At 39.9% G+C, this 19743-nt stretch overlaps 1 protein-coding gene across 5 annotated transcripts in view; it reads left to right on the top strand.

Moving 5' to 3' along the window:
• Nucleotides 1–19743, top strand: part of esyt2a (extended synaptotagmin-like protein 2a) — a 63074-nt gene that overhangs the window by 19947 nt on the left and 23384 nt on the right. For all 5 annotated transcript variants that reach the window (XM_080861988.1, XM_080861987.1, XM_080861986.1 and 2 more), the window contains exons 3-7: nt 7443–7484; nt 9507–9641; nt 10069–10145; nt 10701–10773; nt 13527–13616. In XM_080861988.1, the coding sequence (XP_080718114.1) occupies nt 7443–7484; nt 9507–9641; nt 10069–10145; nt 10701–10773; nt 13527–13616 (417 nt within the window). The remainder of the gene's footprint in view (nt 1–7442; nt 7485–9506; nt 9642–10068; nt 10146–10700; nt 10774–13526; nt 13617–19743) is intronic.

Here is a 19743-nt window from a genome sequence, read left to right as displayed (position 1 = left end):
AAGATTACAAAAATATTGACAGACACTGCTCAGTATAACCTCTCAGACAGGATTTGACTGGAAGTCTGGAAGGCTTACAGCAGTGCTAATTTTCATCATTGGATTATAAGTAATGATAATGCAACATTTAGACGAAGCGGGATTTGCTTGTTTGCTTGAAAGTCTTACTGAAATAAATGAGGACTCGCTTATTTGATTGCTGACATTTAGGGAAACGGTGATCTGTAAGCTGTCAGGAAACATGTTTTATTTACTGTATTTTGTAACTGATTAATTGTTTTAGCCATTTTTTGAGGAAAATGGTTCTGCTTAAACTAGATTTCCTTCCATTTTTAAAAGTGTGCACAAGTTATCCAGTACTTTGAGAACCCGTAGGTGCTTATTTGTAACACCAATGAATTGTGATGAAGTTACGATTAGTGATGGCTCATATTGGTGTGTCTGTAATGTGTTAGTGCGATGAAAAGTTATGAATGCATATTTTCCTCATGATGGTCGGTCCTGCTCTTTCAGCCTAAATATAGCCGTCAGTGGAGCAACCGTCTCATCACATCCACTTTTCAACGTCTTCTGTTGTTTAAATGAATAGACACTGGGAATCGCAGTGGTCCAAACTGTCAATGGAAACTTTATCATTATTGTGATGAGGTTTATGATGGTGTTATCTTCCACATGCTAAAATAACCCCAGAGTTTATATTAGAGCTTGATTATGGTAAAAAAAAATTACAATCATTTTCTAATCCCCCATCAACTCACCGTAAATCACTTTGTTAATTATTGTTTGATCTTTTTACGGCAGCCTTTCTACTTTAAATATTTTACTTGAAAATCTAAAAAGAAAGTAAGTAAGAAGGTGTTCTTGTCCATTAAGCCCATCTCACATTATCACTCCTTGGCAGCTTGCTTCCACTGTGGGACGTCTACGGGTGCTGATGGGGGTCAGAGGAAGCCCCAGGTGGCAGAGGACTTGTGCACCATTGGAGATTTTTGTAGCAAGAAAGTTTTACACCTGTATTCTTGTGGAAATTTGAACAACTGCCAGTAGTAATAAAATAAAGGCCTTTACTTCTCCAAACCTACTTTGAGTACCTGGAGCTGGATGTTTTGGTCAAGGACTTTTTAATTGGCCTGGTCCCAGTTTACTCTATGGAATGTTGCTGACTGTGTTTAACTTTGAGTAGAGGACTGAGCAGATTATCAGCTCCTTCATGCATTTTTGAAGTGCACGCTGCTGATTCAGGGGATTTAGAGAGAAATCTGCAGGAAGAGCACGCTGAGGTCAGTCGTTGGGAGTTTCTGGTGACGTTATACTTGAAACATTCAATGAACAATCGTGAAAGATCATTTTCCTTCCGTTACCTGGACCTTGTGCTGCCATTGTTGCTCTAAAAGAGGAAAATGTTCCCAGTTTATTGAGGAAATAAATATGTTTCCTTGTTTTGTTACTCTCTAGAGAACTCTGCATTATTGAATACAGAATAAAAAAACATTTACATAAATTAAATGTTTCTTCTTGTTACAAATAAAAGGTTGTATTGCCCTTTAGTTTCAGTCCTCAGACACAGTCTTTCCCACATTCCTTCTCTCGTGATAGTTTTATGCTCAGTTTTTTAGTACCTAACCTAATTTCCTGTGTAATTCATATAAATGAGGGAAAATTAGTAATTTGCTGTACTTTCCTCACTCTCTTATCAAGATGTCCAAATCTAGATTTTTCTTTCAGTTATTTACCCTAAAAGTAAACTCTGCTTCCTCAGCTGTTGGCTTTTTATTGGCCAGATGAGTCATACTTTCCTTTTTTTGTCTAGTTCCAACTCTGTTGTTTTGGTTTTCTGTCATCTGCCAAGTTGCAGACTGTTTATGTGACAGATGTGGTTAGCGCTGGGACTAAGGAAAGAATGGCGCAATGACATGTCAGGGCCATATTTGGAGCAGCTTTGCCTTAAGTGTAACCTGGAATAACTCGCAGAAAGACACTGTCACCAAAAACAAACAATGATTTGTATTTCACTTACATGTAAAGCTCCACTTTAATCCCTGATGGAGCGCTTTGGCCTAACTAACAATGGGATGCAGTAGCAGTATTTTCTTTCTATCAGCCTTTTGCCTGCTTAGCTCATAATGGCATCTTCAAAGATGCTGATGTTTCGCTATCCATAAACCCCACAGGAGTATTGACTTTTTGTGTTTTAGTAATTTGAGACAGGGGGCCCGGTTCTTAGAAACCATGTGACATTCCAGGGGAAAGTATTCAAACAACACTAATAAAAAAAAACACCAGAGAAACAGTCATTTGCATTAGTCACATGTTGTTGTTGTTGTTGTTGTTGTCTTTCCATTTTCTATACTAGCTGCACGCCTGCGCTGACATAACGAGATTAACGCTGACAGCACTAATTTATCTTTTAAATAGTTTCAGCTTCTTAGTGGTGAAAATCTGCTTCTTATCTTTGTGTTATGTAAAAGAACACTGAACATAGTTGGTAGTTTGCGTTGTTGATTGAAGAAAGAAAGACATTTGAGGACGTCATCAGAGGCTAAACTGAGATGGACTTTTCACTATTTCCTAATCTTTTTATGGCACGTGAAATTAATCAGGGAATTCAGAACCGATTTATCAGTGCCAATACTGCTGCACTTCTGTCATGTGTAAATGGGATTCTATACACTTGGCAGTAAATGGTGAGCATGACATCAAGCAGGTTTAGTATAAAAACAGAAGTTTGTTCACGTGGTTCATTAAATGCAAACAGAAAAATGGTGTCGTCATAGGAAATGCAATCCACAGTGGGATGGTGATGCCATCATTAGCTTTTTCAGTTGTAGGATGCATGACTGCATGGTCATGGTGTGCAAAGCATGCATAACTTGGATAGCTTCTTGGGCCACGTTGGGCCACATGTGAGACTCTGTGACTCTGTGATGCTTCTGTATGCGACACATGCAGCATTCGGTCATGTCTCTGTACCCATTTAGATGTTTATAAAGACACTCGGCTGTCCCTTTAAATTTCTGTGAAGGCTTTCATGTATTTAGATGTTCATTTTTAACACAAAGTACGTATGGTTCGCAGGTCATCTATGCTTTAATTTGTACAACTTTACATGTGTGAGAAACAGTTGTGAATACATCTACTTTAAGATCTACTTTAAGTTCAAAGACAGATTTGTCTTTGAACACATAACAATTTCAGTTTTATTAAAAATATCTTAGAAACTTTTGGAGAATCATAAGAACATAAGCAAATATATGTTTTATGTCTTAACTCCTCTCTTAGCTGTGATGTTTGGTCCTTGACTTCCTGAGTAGGATCAGCTTTGGTCAATTTCATTTTTCAGTGAAATGGACTTTGATCTTTGAGCATTCAAATACACTTAAATGCAAAACACTGAATGAGGAAGCACATGCAAAGACAAACCTTTTATTTATGCTTGTGCTTTGAGCCTTACCAGCCTGTATTTAAATGGACTTTGTTTGTGGCCCCTGCCACTCGTGTATCTGCCTCGGGCCTGAGTGTTTCTCCCGAATCCTCTCAGCGTGCCCATTACGTAACACGTCTGCCACAGTCTACTCCCTGTCCTCCAGAAGTCCTTTGATGCTGCTGCACTGACATCCTGGTGTTCGGCATGTCGCAGCACTTAGCCTCTGAGTTATATTTTCCTATGAGACATCCATCATTTGTCAGAAAATGATACTGCACTTAGTGAAAACATACAGCAGCCACTTTGCCAGGCTGCCAGCATGACTGGCTGGATGGCAGTACAGGTCTGTCAAGTCGGGTCTGTAGCTTGAAGTCGGATCATTTCAAGCCTAAAATGATGAGTGCATGCGTCTAAAATAAGTTGAAGTCTAAGAAAAGAAGTGAAGCTAGCTGGATTTTCCCTTTTTCCCATACCTAATGGCAGCAGCAGTGGTAACTTGAGCTGAGCTCTCACCGTGAGCAGTGAGCCCAAATGGCATCTGCTGAAGACATTTTTGCTTTTCTTTTTGAAGTACAGGGCTCAACAGTTCCCCATCTGCCCAACAGTAGCCACCAACACAGCTACTGAAGAGGCCTGTGAATAGACTATATATGATACATACTAGGGCTGCCACAAACGATTATTTTGATAGTCGATTAGTCACCGATTAATTTTGCGATTAGTCGACTAATCAGATCATCATCCATTGAACGTAAAACGTACAGCTTATTGCACCAGCATGCAGCTGCTCTTATATAACTATCATTAGCTTACAGCTTTAAGTGTTTAAAAGTATGTGCTAACTAAAAATAAAGACAAGATGATAGTTTATTAAATTTTAATGAAATTTGCAGATTGTTTCGGTGAAGTTTAATAAACTCCTTGCTTTCTAAAATATAACAGGACACCGGAGTATATTCTCCAGCATCTCACACTTCTGATAATCAGCTGTCTGCTTGACGTTTATTCAGCTGTGTAAAAACTATAACTTTAATCTCAGCCAAACCGATTTACTCAGGAACAAATAAAATGCTAAAGAAAGCCAAACAATAACAACAAGTTATCTAAGTGAGTTATATATGTTTAACCTGAGTAGCCAAAGACGGTGGTGGGTTTGAAAACTATTTGCCGGGAGTCCGGTGTTCTCACGGCTCTAGTGAGCCTTGCCCCCAGCTAGCTATCGAGCTAGTGGGTAACAGACGTCTCCGAAAACGTCGGAGCGCTTTTGAAAATATGTGGCGTCTTGATAAACTGAGCAGATATTTGAGGTTTACACAGCTACATTCTCGCCTGAACATATGTTAAATGTTTATTTTGTGACCCAGAAAGATTAATAAGAGTAATATTAAAACTAACTAGCTGCCGCCATTGTTGGAAACTGAGCTGGGCTGCGCTATGAATTCTGGGACAGGGTTACTTCTTCTTCTTCGGGGTTTAACGGCAGCTGGCATCCTTGTACATGCAGTGCTGCCATCTTCTGTTTCAGTCCGTTATTACACTCTTAAATTCTACTACTTATTCCTGCGTCTTTTGGGATCTTACAAAGCTTCAAACGAGGCGTCGACTATTAAATTAGTCGTCGACGATTTTGATAGTCGACGTAATCGTGACTAGTCGACTAATCGTGGCAGCCCTAATACATACATAGACATAGGCTGGATGTTTGGCATTTAGTGGGGTAATTGCTAATGCTAATCCATTAAGCTTATTATTCATATTGTGTTGATGGGGTGTGTCAGTTCACTATAGTTTTTTGTTTTTTAGATGTTTTGCAGCAACTCGCACAACATCTTTCTGTCTCTGTGAGTATTAGAAGATCTCAAGGCGGCAGCACAGTTCTGCTTCACTTGGATCTGGAAGGTGAACAGTTGTTTGTAGGCTGATTCATATTGTGGAACATGTCACCTCATTCTGCACAGGCATGTAGACGTTTGAAAAGAGGGCTGAAAGTGCTGACACGGTCTGTGTTTTAAAGTGTTTTCTTGCTCTCCATGTAATATTGTATTTACTAGCAAGTTAGTTGTTAGGAAGAATCCCTAGTTATTGTAGCTACTCCAACGTCTCAGCTGTGATGGGATGAATTAGGATGAGATTCAGTGCAGATGTTCATGTTCCCCAGAGGAAGAACTCTAATTACTTTGATGGCTTTTCATCTTGTAAACAATGATGTACACATTGATGGTTTTCAGAGAAATGTCTGTTGTAGCCAATTGGTTTGTTTTCACCTCAGCAACTCAACTGAAGTTCTATCATGAACAGTTCTTTGACATCAACACCGATGAGTGAAAAGTGGAGGTGTGTGTGAGTCTTTACACGCAGCATCAAACACTTCATTACGGTGTTTTCTCTGTGGCTCGCTGCTCTGCCAAGAGAACTGGCATGAATCAGTGGGAAAAGTACAGGAATGTGAGGTAACACGATGCCAAAACAAAGGTACGAGCTGTCACTGATATGCTGCAAGAAGCCTCGTTGTAAACTCAGACCTGCACTTTCCTTTTTCCTTGTTTGTTTTTGCACCTTGGTGTGATGCAGTGCAGCTCAACAGCAACATTAAGCTTTTAAAATTGAACCAGCGCATCGTTTAAGCTTACAATTTTCTGCAAGCGCTTTATGTTTAATTTAAAATGGTTTAATTTGTTTTTGCAAGGTTTACTTCATAATAGAGGTGGGAATCACCATACATCCCACGATACGATATTATTGCAATTTTTAAAAATATTTTGCGATATTCAGATTCTGTACATAAAGGTAAACTTTATCAATATTCATTTTATCTAATATCAAAGTCTCGCACTCAGTCTTTCTCTCATTTCAGTCAGTTTTATTGTTGACAAACTGAACGGTTTGTATTACAGTCTAGTCCAACTTAACTGAATGCAACCATCTGGTACAATTATAGCTATTCTGAACTATGCAATTTATGAAAACTATGCAGCCCCTTCAGCAACTGAAGAATTTGAAAGTAAATTAAAACAAAATATAATTTTACATTAAATAAAAAAGTTTTAAACTTAATTAAGGCGATCGTGGCTCAAGAGTTGGGAGTTCGCCTTGTAATCGGAAGGTTGCCGGTTCGAGCCCCAGCTTGGACAGTCTCGGTCGTTGTGTCCTTGGGCAAGACACTTCTCCCGTTGCCTACTGGTGGTGGTCAGAGGGCCCGGTGGCGCCAGTGTCCGGCAGCCTCGCCTCTGTCAGTGCGCCCCAGGGTGGCTGTGGCTACAATGTAGCTGCCATCACCAGTGTGTGAATGTGTGTGTGGATGACTGGATATGTAAAGCGCTTTGGGGTCCTTAGGGACTAGTAAAGCGCTATATAAATACAGGCCATTTACCATTTACCATTTAAAATAAAACATGTCTTAAATGAAAATAAGTAAACTGTCATGTTTATTGCTGCCATAAAAAAAAGTTAAACACATTTGGACAGTGAAGGAATGTCAGGAAAAAACCTTTTTTGTAACAAAATATCGATTTCTGCTGTCCCTGTATCGATACATTATTAGCAAACAAAATATCACGATACTACACAGTATCGATTTTTCCCCCCACCTCTACTTCATAAGCTGACAAACAGGAGTGCTACAGTATGCTTCATAGTTACTAAACAGACTGAAGCATTTCCTGTAATTTTTTTGTGGCCTGACCTTTGAACTCCTTACTGTTTATCTCCTCGTTGACCTTTGACCAGCAGCATGTAATATGTATTTTTTTACAGGTTATTTTTTACAGTTTCATTGCTTTGTTTTCTACCTTGCAGCCTAATGTAAGAGCCTGTAAATTCATGCCACAGATTACAGTAGTTGTGATGTAGTTTGTGAACCAGAAGTATAGAAACAATGCGTCCTCTATAGTAATGTCAAGAAACGGAGAGGAGACACAAATGAGGGCACGCCTAAAGAAAAGCATGACCTTTCCATTAGAGCTGTTTAAATAAATGTAAATCGTGTTTTTAACTGATACATTTCCATCTTCTATTCCAGGTCCATTATCCAGATGTGGAAAGAGTGGAATGGCTGAATAAGGTATATACACCTCTTTCTTTTTTTCTTTATATTATATTTAAATTAATTTTTGTGCTTAGACACCTACTCGCACACCGCCTTACATCCTCAACAGTAGTCTGCTAGCTAGCAGAGGCAGACAGGCAGGGTTTATAAATAGGATCTGAATCTGGAGCTCTGAGAGACCCTGACCCAGTGCTTCCACCTCCCCAGAGAGAGACACGGAGGTGGGGAGAGCGTGAAGGAGAGAGATGCAAAGTGAACTAGAGAGGGAGAGAGAGTGAGTCTTAACATCAGAAGAGCACCACTTACTGTAAATGTGTACAGGTCCTTCCAGTAAAAAGGTAATGGATGAAGATGAGCAGGAAAATATCTTTTTAACATCTGTTTATGGGAACACAGAAAATCATTTGAAAGGCAAATAAAAAACAGAGGTATTCTCCTCTAAAGCAAAGAAATGGCCATAACTTACCTGTAACATGGCAATCAATAGTTCTGATTATCACCATACAGATGGGCCCTTTCATAGGAGGATGGAGTGAGGGACAGCCAGGGCTTTGGTGGCTTACTCTTTATTGGATTCAAATGTCTTCTAAAGTATTGCTAAATGTTTCAATAAATGTTAAATTAGGATATAAAAAAATAATTTCTTACAAAGACCTTCATTTATTTAGTAAATGTACTGTAAATGTCACTTCATTTATTAAATGTGATGGTCACCAGTGAATGTATGTGATGGATAATTACTCCCTCGTTTCCCTCAGATTAGGATTTTGACATGTAGCTGCGTTGCTCAGCTCAGGCAGATTAGATGATTTTACATTTTTCGCACCCAAACACAGAAGTGAGGAGCGTGCTCCTGTACAGAAGCCTGAAAAGTCATGTCGTCCGCTGCCAACAGATATCGCTCAGTTCATTGCTTCTTCATCTGGATCAAATAGGTCATAATGAGCAGAACTTCACCTGCCATAACATCAGACCTCTGTGAACCTTTAATGCTCCTGGTCACTGTAATCAAAGGACGGTTTATAGCAGTTCATAGTGTTCACCTGAGGGCACAGAGCATTTTTACACTTTTAGAGGATTTTACAGGGAAGTTTGCACTCATAATATGACTCATTCATTTCTGTGGTAGTGAAATTTCTGAGTGTGGCTTAGTGAATGGATGTTAAAGCAACAATCTGGTAACTTCTTAAGGCATCCGTAACGTTAGTGTGTATGCTTATTAATGCTGACATATTCAGTGTGTTTTGTTATGTGACAGGAGACTCGGTTACACTTGGACTCAAAATGCTCGTAATAATTAGAAGTGTCGTGCAAAGTTTGAGTGCATTATTTCTCTCGCTGTGATTGCACAAGGAATTTTTGCGAGGTGATATTATTTTAATGCGTCAGCAGCAGCAACTGAAGGTCAGGTGAAGGAGCAGCTGAGAGTAATTGCAGGGTGGTTTCTTTTATCCCGTGGACTATAAAAATGACCTCGTTTGGCAAAGGTGTTGGTAACACAACACTGATGATAAGAAATACAGCTGTAAGACATATTTTTGATTGATGTTTACCTGCAATGGCTGTGAGGGTATAATATTATACAGTGTGATGTAATATGATGTAATGTGAAGCAATACGTTTTATTGCCCGTCAGGGGGATTTCAGATTGGGCACAAATGGTGCAAATAGCTGCACATGTAGTTACAGAAACACAGGAGTCTTGGTAACAGCTTCTCAATTGCAGTAGTAAGTATAGACAATCTAAAGTATGACAAACACAGTGACAGTTTAAAGTACACCGATCTCTGCATTGTTTGTCATTTGAACTAAATTGGTATAGTGCAACAAACACACAAGCGTTTGCAGAGAGATGCCAGGTAATTGTTTTTCACCAGGTCTGCTGTAAAACATGAGGCTTGTCCAGCAGCTGCATGCATCAGTGCTCAGTGACTGACTTCAGGCTGTGGGCTGAAGGATTTTGGGCTGTGGGATTTGGATGTCTTGTATCTGTCTAATTCTTTCTCCCACATGATTTTTCTCTTTTCCCTTCCTCAGACGGTGAAGCAGATGTGGCCGTTTATCTGCCAGTTTGTGGAGAAGCTGTTCAGAGAGACCATCGAGCCGGCGGTGAAGGGCGCCAACCCTCATCTCAGCACCTTCTGCTTCACCAAGATTGACATGGGCGACAAGGTGACAAGATAAGAACACAGTGTTGTGAATGCACTCCAAAAGGCCATGGCAGGACACTTCTGTAATCTGGGTTATTCGTACTAATACACCAGCTAGCACTTTGTTTTATAGGCTTTTATTGCCTGTAGAATAACACTTTTATTTTTAGATGTTAGCTTTGTGGGAAATCCTGGAGAATTAGTGTCATGGACGTTTTAGGCAGCACCATCTGTCACAGTGTACGTGTTCAGATCTTTTATCGCATGTTTCTATTTGTGACTCCTTCGTTGACTCGCATGAACTGATTTAATCAGAACTGGAAAGTTTCTTTGCCACGCACCCAGATTTACCTCACACGTAGAATTATGCAGAGCTAGTAAACATTAAATAAAGCTTTTACTGCAGGTCTGATTTCCGTTTTGTCATGTCCTCTGTTTTTTTTCTGCAGCCGCTGAGAGTGAATGGAGTGAAAGTTTACACAGAAAATGTGGACAAGAGGCAGGTTATCATGGACCTGCAGATCAGGTAGACCGCTCAGATTCATTCATTGTTGAATTTACTTGACTTTGCCAGTGATGTAATCTTAATTGCACTTGTTTCTTTCAAATTATGACTTCTTATGTACAAATCTTAGCGTCAGGCTGTCGTTTAAAACCTATAGTTTGTTTAATTTGGTCTGAATCAGTTGATGAGTTTTTAAACTCAAGTGGTTTAGTTTGTTGTCACACAGAGAAAACTCGTTACTTCAGTAAATGTTTATTAAAGTGCTCATTTTGTGCGCTTCCTTTTTCTCAGGATCATAATTGGTAATAATTGTCAGTTGTATTACCTGATTGGAACATTTTCACGCACTCGTTTTTTGAGCCCATGCAGAAATGCTCACTGACACATCAAATGTAGATTAAGTCACCGTCAAATTAGTCAAATAGATTTGGATGGTGGAGGTACAGCACTCTCATCGGTTTGTGTGTAAACTTGTCCTTTAAAATCTGAATAAATGCATGATGAGTTTTTTATTTTTATCTTCATATGAATACACACATGAATCCCCTTCTACGTTCTTCTCGCCCTTCCTTTCAGTTTTGTCGGGAATACAGAAATTGACGTGGACATCAAAAAGTACTACTGCAGGGCTGGAATCAAAAGTATACAGGTACGAATCCAAGATAGATGCAACATGTTAAGGTCAGTAGTTGTATGGCTATTTATCCCATATAAAGACATGAAAAATACAAAGTCCGTTGTCACAACACTTTCTGCTACAAATGGTAAATGGCCTGTATTTATATAGCGCTTTACTAGTCCCTAAGGACCCCAAAGCGCTTTACATATCCAGTCATCCACCCATTCACACACACATTCACACACTGGTGATGGCAAGCTACATTGTAGCCACAGCCACCCTGGGGCGCACTGACAGAGGCGAGACTGCCGGACACTGGCGCCACCGGACCCTCTGACCACCACCAGTAGGCAACGGGTGAAGTGTCTTGCCCAAGGACACAACGGCCAAGACTGTCCAAGCCGGGGCTCGAACCAGCAACCTTCCGATTACAAGGCGAACTCCCAACTCTTGAGCCACGATCACCCCAAACAACGAGTCCCTCCATCTTCTGCTTTTCCAGTTCAGGGCCCAGTAGGAGTATAGATAACCAGTGTAGATGATCAACAAACAGTCACACCTACAGCCTGTTTACTATAACCAGTGACCCTAACATGCGTGTCTTTGGACTGTGAAAAGAATGCCAGAATACCCGGAGCGAACTCATGCGGACACGGGGAGAACGTGCAAATTCCACAAAGAAAGGCTGGTGGATTTAAACTCCGTGGTGTAAGGTGACAGTGCTAACCTCCACACTGCTGTACCCAAAACTACAAGTCCATTAATTCAATAGTCTGAAAACTGAAAGTGCAAAAACTGAGACAGGAAATCAGTGATGTTATTTATTTTATTAAGACCTCCTGCATGAGTCATCACCGTTCCCTTGGAGTCCAATGACGACTCATCCAGTAACTTTGGGCGGATGGCCGTTCCTGGGAAGGTTCACCACTGTTCTGTGTTTTGTCCATTTGTGGTTAATGGTTCTCACTGTGGATTTCTGGAGTCTCAGAGCCTTAGAATTTTTTTTTTTTTTTTTTTTTTTACATAGTAAATTTTAGGTGCCAGGAACAAATGAATGTCTGGAAATTCTCCCTAATAAATAAAGTGGCTGATTTAATGGACATAAAGTTGTTATTCAAGTTTGATCCTTGAAATAGTCCTAGTGGTAGCAGAAGTAGTAACAGTTTCTAAAAAAAACAAATGAATGAAAAACTTAAAAACACACACTGTACCCCAGCGGTGACTTCTACATTAAGTACTGACCTCTGCGGAGAAAGTTAATTGCATCATGTGTTTACACAGAACTGATAACGAGACGTTATCCACTCAGCTGTTGGCACAGGATCAGACCATATTTGCTGACCAGAGATCAGAGTGGGAGAGAAGACCCAAAGATTTACAGAGAGAAATGGCTACGTGTACGAAGCCCAGTCGATGTTTTCCTTTTGTGTTTGGCTCAGATTGTAGAGCTTCAGTCCCCGACGGTGTGTCAGCGTTTCATAGGCTGCTGAAGATATAAGTAGTTTAAATGGAGAAGATGTGAACTGGGAGCTTATCATGCTTCATGAGTCATTTGGGTTTACTCTCCTCCACTCGCTGGCTGTCGACTTATTTTTTTCTTTTCTTTTTTGCTGTCACATCTTTTATTTAAAAAGGTATCTTCTTCGTCCCAGCGGGCCTCTGATGGAGCATTATCAGCTGCACATGACTTCTAAAGCATCCTCCTTCAGGGAGAAATGAGCTGCAGGACGGAAAGTGGTATAAACAAGAGGCTATCTGCAGTATTTCCGCTGCACGTCCGTTTCGATGTGTAAAATGCTGGTATTTGATTACTCAGAGCAAGCTACAACCAAATTTGGTGCTACAGACGGCCAGTCTGCATGTCTGAGGTTTGAGTCACTGCAGCCTCTGAGAAACCTGCATCCAAAATAAAGAAACATTCACTTAACTGTGAAGTTTGTGTTGCAGACTTTCTTCATTCTCAGGGCCTCAAAATTAGGATTACAGTAGGCTTAATGATTACAGTATATGTGAGTCTGTTAGTACAGCCGATCTAGTTATATTTTGTGTTCTTGCAGGAAGTGGGAAATAAACTCGCTGGTTCTTTTTCCCTCTTTCACCAACCGTGTATTTTGAGCTGCTGTTCCACTGTTCTGTGTGGATAACATTACATACACCCAACCACCACCCATGCCTCGCGGATGAACACAACAGAAATCTGAATAGACTCTGTATATATGGTAAAAAAAAACTATATAGAGACATTATTCCTCAGTATTTTACAGATTTTTGACTCACAGTCTGAAATAATTGCTGCTCGTTCAACAAGAATTGTCAGAATTTAATCAAATTTGTCTCTTAATGGGTCGTTGCCCAATTTGTGTTCACTGTGCATTTTTACCACAGTATTGATCCGATTCTACTCAAACTAATGGGTCCTCACACAATATTCATTGTTGCTGGTGGATTTTGGTCATTATTTCTCGTAATGCAGCAAAACGGTAACAAGAAAACATCACTTTCTCTCTACTTTAAACATTACAGCAACCTGTGATGGATTGTGGGCTGTGAGTGGGGGGGAAAAAAGTCAAATTGAATGCAAAACACAAACAGGAGAAGAAAGACCGTCTCCTGACTGACAATCCTGTGACTTATTATCCCACCCATCCATTCACCTAAGCTGGACTTTGTAGATCAACAGAATCATGTTTTAGGGCTCATCGATGTAACCTAGACCTGGGGGTCATCACAGGCTAAAAAACAAAAGACTCATTTGTGATGTTTCTTTCTTTTTCTCTGTTCAGCTTCATGGAGTGATGAGAGTGGTGATGGAGCCGCTGCTGGGGGACATCCCTCTGATCGGAGCCCTTTCTGTCTTTTTCCTCAAGAAACCTGTGAGTACTTTAACTTTTGGCAGCCTCTAAAATGCTTTCAGGTTTTGTTGTTTCCATTATGTTTCCTGGTCAGATTTTTACATTAACGAGTCCCCAAATGCTTTGTTTTCGTTGCGCCTTGATCTGCATTGCAAAAAAGGGAAATATCAAGCTTTTTACATGAAAACACACGCACACGCAAACTTTGAGCTAATAACTTGCAGAGTTCTAGCATACCAGCACCAGCTGTTATCACTGAGATCTTATTGGTTTTCTTTGCCTGATGGTGGTCCTGCTGGTACTGTGCACTCTGCCACCTACCACAGCGCTTTTCTCTTCAGTCTTCTTGAAGGCAGCCTAACTCAAGCCCTCCTTTATCAGTGCATTCCTTCTCTTTGACTGCTGCCTTCCTTCCTGTGCTTCAACACGGTCCCTCTTCTAGATTCAGTCTTTGATGGTGGCACTCAGAGGAAAAATATTTGCTATCATAATCTTCAAATAGAAATGTGAAATTGCCCCTGTCTCAATAAACATACATCTTCAGTCTGGAATTAGTAGGAGGAGGCTTTTGTGGAGTTTTGAACTAAACGCTGAAGCTTGTGGTTCAGATGTGAACCAGGAAGAAGTCAGGGCGGTTACAAGTGATTTTATCTCTCTCTGCTGTCAAACAAGGTGTGGAGAGCTCAGGCAGATCTTTGCTGACATGGAACATACATCAAACAATAAAGAGTTTCAGATGAGGCCAGAAAATGAAATCAAATTTTTGATTTTCATAGATGTTTTTGTGCAGAATTAGAATAAGACTGTTCAAGTCTGTCAGATCATTTATGTCATCTGCATATGTGTGAAGTGCCCTGACAGGGTCCCTCTTCTAATCTTTTACCACAAAGGATCTAACAAAAAAGGAGCGACTGCTGACACATTTATTATGACATTGTGACATCAGCGTTGTCTCTTGTAAAATGTATTTGTAGGACTTCAACTTAGAAACTGGCTTTTCTAATAATTTACTACAGAGATGTCCTAGGGCAAGGAGCCAAACACTGATACGCAGTGTTCACTTCAAGCATATAAGGTCAGATCCTGTCTGTCAGGAAGCTTTTCACCTCTTAAGGCATTTTAATCATTTTCCTTTTCAGGATGTTTTAAAAATCCTTCCTGATTGAGTTGTATTGTACTTCCGGATGTAATGAGTGTAGTAATGTGTAACGTGTGAATTTACACAGTGCAGTTTTGTAAGTCAAAGCAACAGATCACTCGCCAAATTTGTCCTCTGCTCTGTAGTGTCGTTTATCCTCATTGATTATTTTGCTATAAATTGCCCAGTTCCAGAGATGACGCCTGCCCTCTTTTGATGATCATGGAGCTTGATGACATTCACTAATCTGGTGCAACAATTGTATTTAACGAGGAAAAAACAAAAACAAATCCTCAACAGCTGTGTCTCTTTCCAAGAAATAGTGACCTGATTATTCAAATAAGCTGTTCTGTGTAAGAACTATTGTTTTTCTACAAGCTAGCTATATGCATGCTGCTTTGATTAGCAGATGTCGACAGTAGAAAAATGGTTTCCTCCAGCGTGTGGTGGGTTTCAAGTTTCACCAATAGTTAAAATTTAGGAGGAAATATTTCCCACCTGTAATAATCATTAACAATGAAAATATGAAAGAAATAATGAGAGAATCTGAAAATCCCGCCCACTGTGCAGGTTTTCTCGTCTCAGGCACCGCTCACCTGAAGCACAGGTTTGCATCTGCGCATGTAACGCAATGATTGATTGTTAATTTTGACCCGAACTAAAAGTGAGGCAGCCCGGGAGTTTTTTGTTTTTTTTTTTCTTTCCCATAATCCTGTTTTTTGATATAGCAAAATATTAAGTAAGTTCATATTAATGGCAGATTTTATAAATAAATCTTCACAGATTCTGACAGATTTGTCTACATTTGAAAGACATCTAATAAAGGCCCGTGATTGGCCGGTGCCTCGTGTCATAGGGTAGATTTCTGTTGCTTTGTTGCGAATCAGAAAATTGCAATAAATACCTTTTAATTAATATGTATTTCCTGGAATCGTTAGTTAAACCGCTGAGTAGTAGCAGCAAAGAACTTTCTTGGCTTGTTAAAAATGTCTGTCAGTTGTGCTTCCAGACTCAGACTAGCAGCATTGCTTCCACAGCTATAGATGGTATATTGGTGTTATCATTACACCTGGTCGATAACAACCCTCACACTGACGGTTACCTGCTGCTGTACTGCCACAAATAAACCAACTCGTCACACCGAGCGTGACGTTGCTGATATTTCTTCACTGTTGTTGTTTCTCCTTCCCGTTCCTCCCTGTGTGCCACAGTTGCGTTGTGACAGGTTGCTTGGCTCCAGACGTGACAGCTGTGTTCTGACAATGCGGCTAATCAGGAAACTGAGCATTGGTGTCAGTTAGTATCAACCACCAGCCACCTCTTTGTTTTGGTTTATTCTGGTGTGTCTCGTGCCTTTGATTTCATCAGGGGCAAGTTTGAGGCTTCGTGTCGGTTTAAATGTTTGTATTCATCGCACGACGCTGCACAGGGCAGGGTTTGTGCATTAGTCGGTGCACCACTTTTATCCAGTGTTGTATTATCAGGTCAATATATATGCATAATAGAAACATCCAAAACATCATCAATGTTCAGATAATAAAGCAGACTTTATTAGTATTGTCACAGATTTAGCATCTGACATTGTGAGCAGGTTGACTGCAGTTGTATAAAGTAATTGTTTTATAACAGAAAACATATTTTAATATAACTTGATTGAAACTGGCTTCCAAGGGAAGGTTATTAACAGAATTGATCAGTTTTCTTTGTATAATTTTTTTTTTTCTTTTATTGCAATGAAACATAAATATAAAACTTCCAGGAACTGCTCGCCAGCTTAAAAGTGCAGCAGACATTTCAGTAACTGTAACAACGAATACAGTAACTGTAACATATCATTTAGCATGCACTTCATAGTAGCTACAGCAACATTACTGAATGCCTAAACCCAACCAAACGACAAAGAAAGTGTAGAGAAGTTGTAAACTTTAAAATGTAAAAATGTACTATTGTGGGATATTATATGGACGTCGGTCAGCATCGGTAAATCAAGCCAAAAAAGGTCATCCGTCACATGTGAATATGGTGAGAACAGGAGTGGGAGTGCGTTTGACGGCTACAGTTATATTTAAGTGATGTTTTTGCCTGAGCCACATGCTGTCCAAAGTGACATCAGACCTGTCCAGCGTAACTCTAAGGGCTGGTTTTACATGTTTTACACATGTAGATCGGTCAAACCATCCAAACAGGTCCTCGAGTGACGCAGCGCTTTGACACAGCAGTTTTAAATAGCAGCCACTCTGACTTTGGCTGTCCTGACATAACAGGACAAAAGATTGTGGTGGTTTCGGTGAAGTCATAAATCATGATACCCGGCAGTATTTCTATTTATCTGCTATGAACGGTTTGCTTCTACAGCAGCCAGCAGACGTTTTTACTTTGAATGAATCAGATTTACAGTACTGGGCTCTGTTGAGCACAAGGATAAATCGCTGATGTGTTTCTCTGCTAAGAGAATGTAAATGTGCTATAAAGTGTGGGTAGTGGGCGACGTTTAATAATTCAAAAATGGTCCAATAACCGAGGATGGGCGGTATTTTAGCGCAGGCACAGACTTTTTGATGGGCGGAGCAATGCAATCATGCACGGACGGACTTGCATGTTTAGAATTTAAACGTTTTGTTTGAAGGGAATATTTTACCTTCTTTTTTGTTTGTTTCAGTATTAAAATAGCTACTTTTGGATTCTTTATTTATCTAATTGACATGCGCCAAATTGCAAAAAAGACTCAGCATTACCTCAGAGATTTATCTTTTATGTTCACTGGAAGAGACATTTTGATTTTTAACTTACTTTTTGTTTAATTTTGTATTTGTTGTTTGGTCGAGTGTGTAAGACACAGAAACACTGGAACAGGCTGTAAACACGGTTGTAGTGGAAAAAGGAAACCAGTTTCTCTTTGTTTCCCTCCCCACCATTGTGGTTTTTGTATTTAAATAAAATCTTTTTGTTTTTTTCTGAACTGCCTTTCTTTCTTTCTGTTATGAGTTTGAGTGCATGTATTGCTGCTGCATTTGGGTGCAGTCTGAGGAGGGTGCATTGGTTCGCAGCTGGAAGTGGGTGCCATTAAAACAGCACTATTAATTTTTTCCATTGATTGCCTCTCTTAGCTTCAACCAGCATTATTAGCAAACTTACTAATTGGCAAATAAATAAATAAATCACCCTTTAAAACAATCGTCGAAAGGCTCAGCCTGTCATCAATAGTGGATATATTCGTCCAATCGCCCAACCTTAGTAGTGAGTGATGCCGCCTGAAACTGAGTGACGCTGTATTCTTCATCTTCTTTTTTTCTATACCCGAAATAACAGCTTAGCAGTGTCCACACAGTAAGTTGTGGTTAGTAAGACACCATCTTACGATCAGATGAAAGTAAGGGCAGCTCTTTCTCACACTTCACACAAACACCTCACTGAAGAAACCTGAAGAAACGTTTACTTTTTCAGTCCGAAGCTGATACCGTGGTTTTGGGTGTTTGTCAACATAAAGTATCTGATCCGAAACCAGTGTGAGAACAATAAGCTGTATTTCTCATTTTAAAGAAGAGGAGGGGAATATTTCCTGTCTCTGTAATGCTGTGTCTGTCTGTAATCATCCATCTATAAATTCGTTCCACCTGCCCAATCTGACCTGTGCAGGGTGTACCCAGAGTGGAGATTAGGTCATCTGTAATCAGATTTAACTTGTTTAAAATGAAAAGTAAACACAGAAATGCTTTCAACAACTATATTTACTGAATAGCAGTGAACAAAAAACAATTGGAACATGATAAATGCAATAAAGAAAACATATAATTTGAATTCACTTGAATTATTTGTGCTAATTTTTTTTCTCTGTCTGTGGACCTCACATTGGCTTTTGACACTGTTTCCACCACATCCTCCTTGAAAGTCTTAAACATTGGGTTGGTGTATCTGGAACTGCCTTAGAGTGGTTCTCCTCATATCTACATCACCGTTAAATCCTCTATCAGGGATTTAGGTGTCACTTTTGACTCGACTCTTACATTGGACGGGCACGTGAATTCTCTGGTTCGGTCTTGTTTTTATCATTTAAGGAATGTGGCTAAGCTAAGCCCTGTTTTATCTCTGAACTGGAGATTGCTGTACATGCATTTATTTCCTCACGCTTGGACTATTGTAACTCTTTGTTTATGCGTCTAAGCAAAGGTTCTCTGGATCGTCTGCGGGTTGTGCAAAACGCTGCAGCTAGGCTTTTGACAAAATCCTCTAAGTGTTCACATGTGACACCATTGCTATCTCAGCTACACTGGCTTCCTGTTGAATTTGGAGTCCATTTGAAGTTCCTGGTCTTGACTTACAGAGCTGTGCACGGACTGGCACCAGCCTACATCTCTGATCTGATACAGCCCGATGTCCCCAGCAGGTCCCTGAGGTCATCTGATCAGGGCTTACTTGCTATAAAACAGACTAAGATGAGAACTAAGGGTGACAGAGCTTTTGCCACTGTGGCCCCGAGACTGTGGAACCGTAAGAACTGTGGACTCAGTAGTTGTTTTAAAAAAACAACTCAAAACTCACCTTTTTAAAACTGTTTTTCATAAAATTTGTGCCTGTTTTGTATTTTCTGTTTTACCTTTTATTATTTTTTTATCTTATGTTCATCACTTTGTGACTCTGTCTAGAAAGGTGCTATATAAATAAAAACAATTTTTTCAAATTTATTTTATGTTGGTGTGAGTCTCTGCATTGCTGACATTTATGGTAGCACAAGTTTCTTTTTCTCTATTTTCAGTTTCACTCAGAGAAACTGAAAATACTTCCACTGTTCATGTGGAGTGGAGCAGAAAGGAGGCCGATGTAATGAAGATACTTTTTATTGAGTCTATGGCAACTGATGATATTAATGCAAAACAACCTGTTCGATGGGTGTCAAGGCCAAAATAGCAAAGAAAAGAGAGAGAGAGAGATGAAGGGAGAAGCCAATGGGAATCGACTGTAGTCAACATAAATTTCTGCAAACACGCTAAACACACGGATAGCACATCAAGC

The sequence above is a fragment of the Rhamphochromis sp. 'chilingali' genome (assembly GCF_963969265.1).
Source record: "Rhamphochromis sp. 'chilingali' genome assembly, chromosome: 16".
NCBI lineage: Eukaryota > Metazoa > Chordata > Actinopteri > Cichliformes > Cichlidae > Rhamphochromis > Rhamphochromis sp. 'chilingali'.
This window is presented reverse-complemented; position numbering and strand designations above follow the sequence as displayed.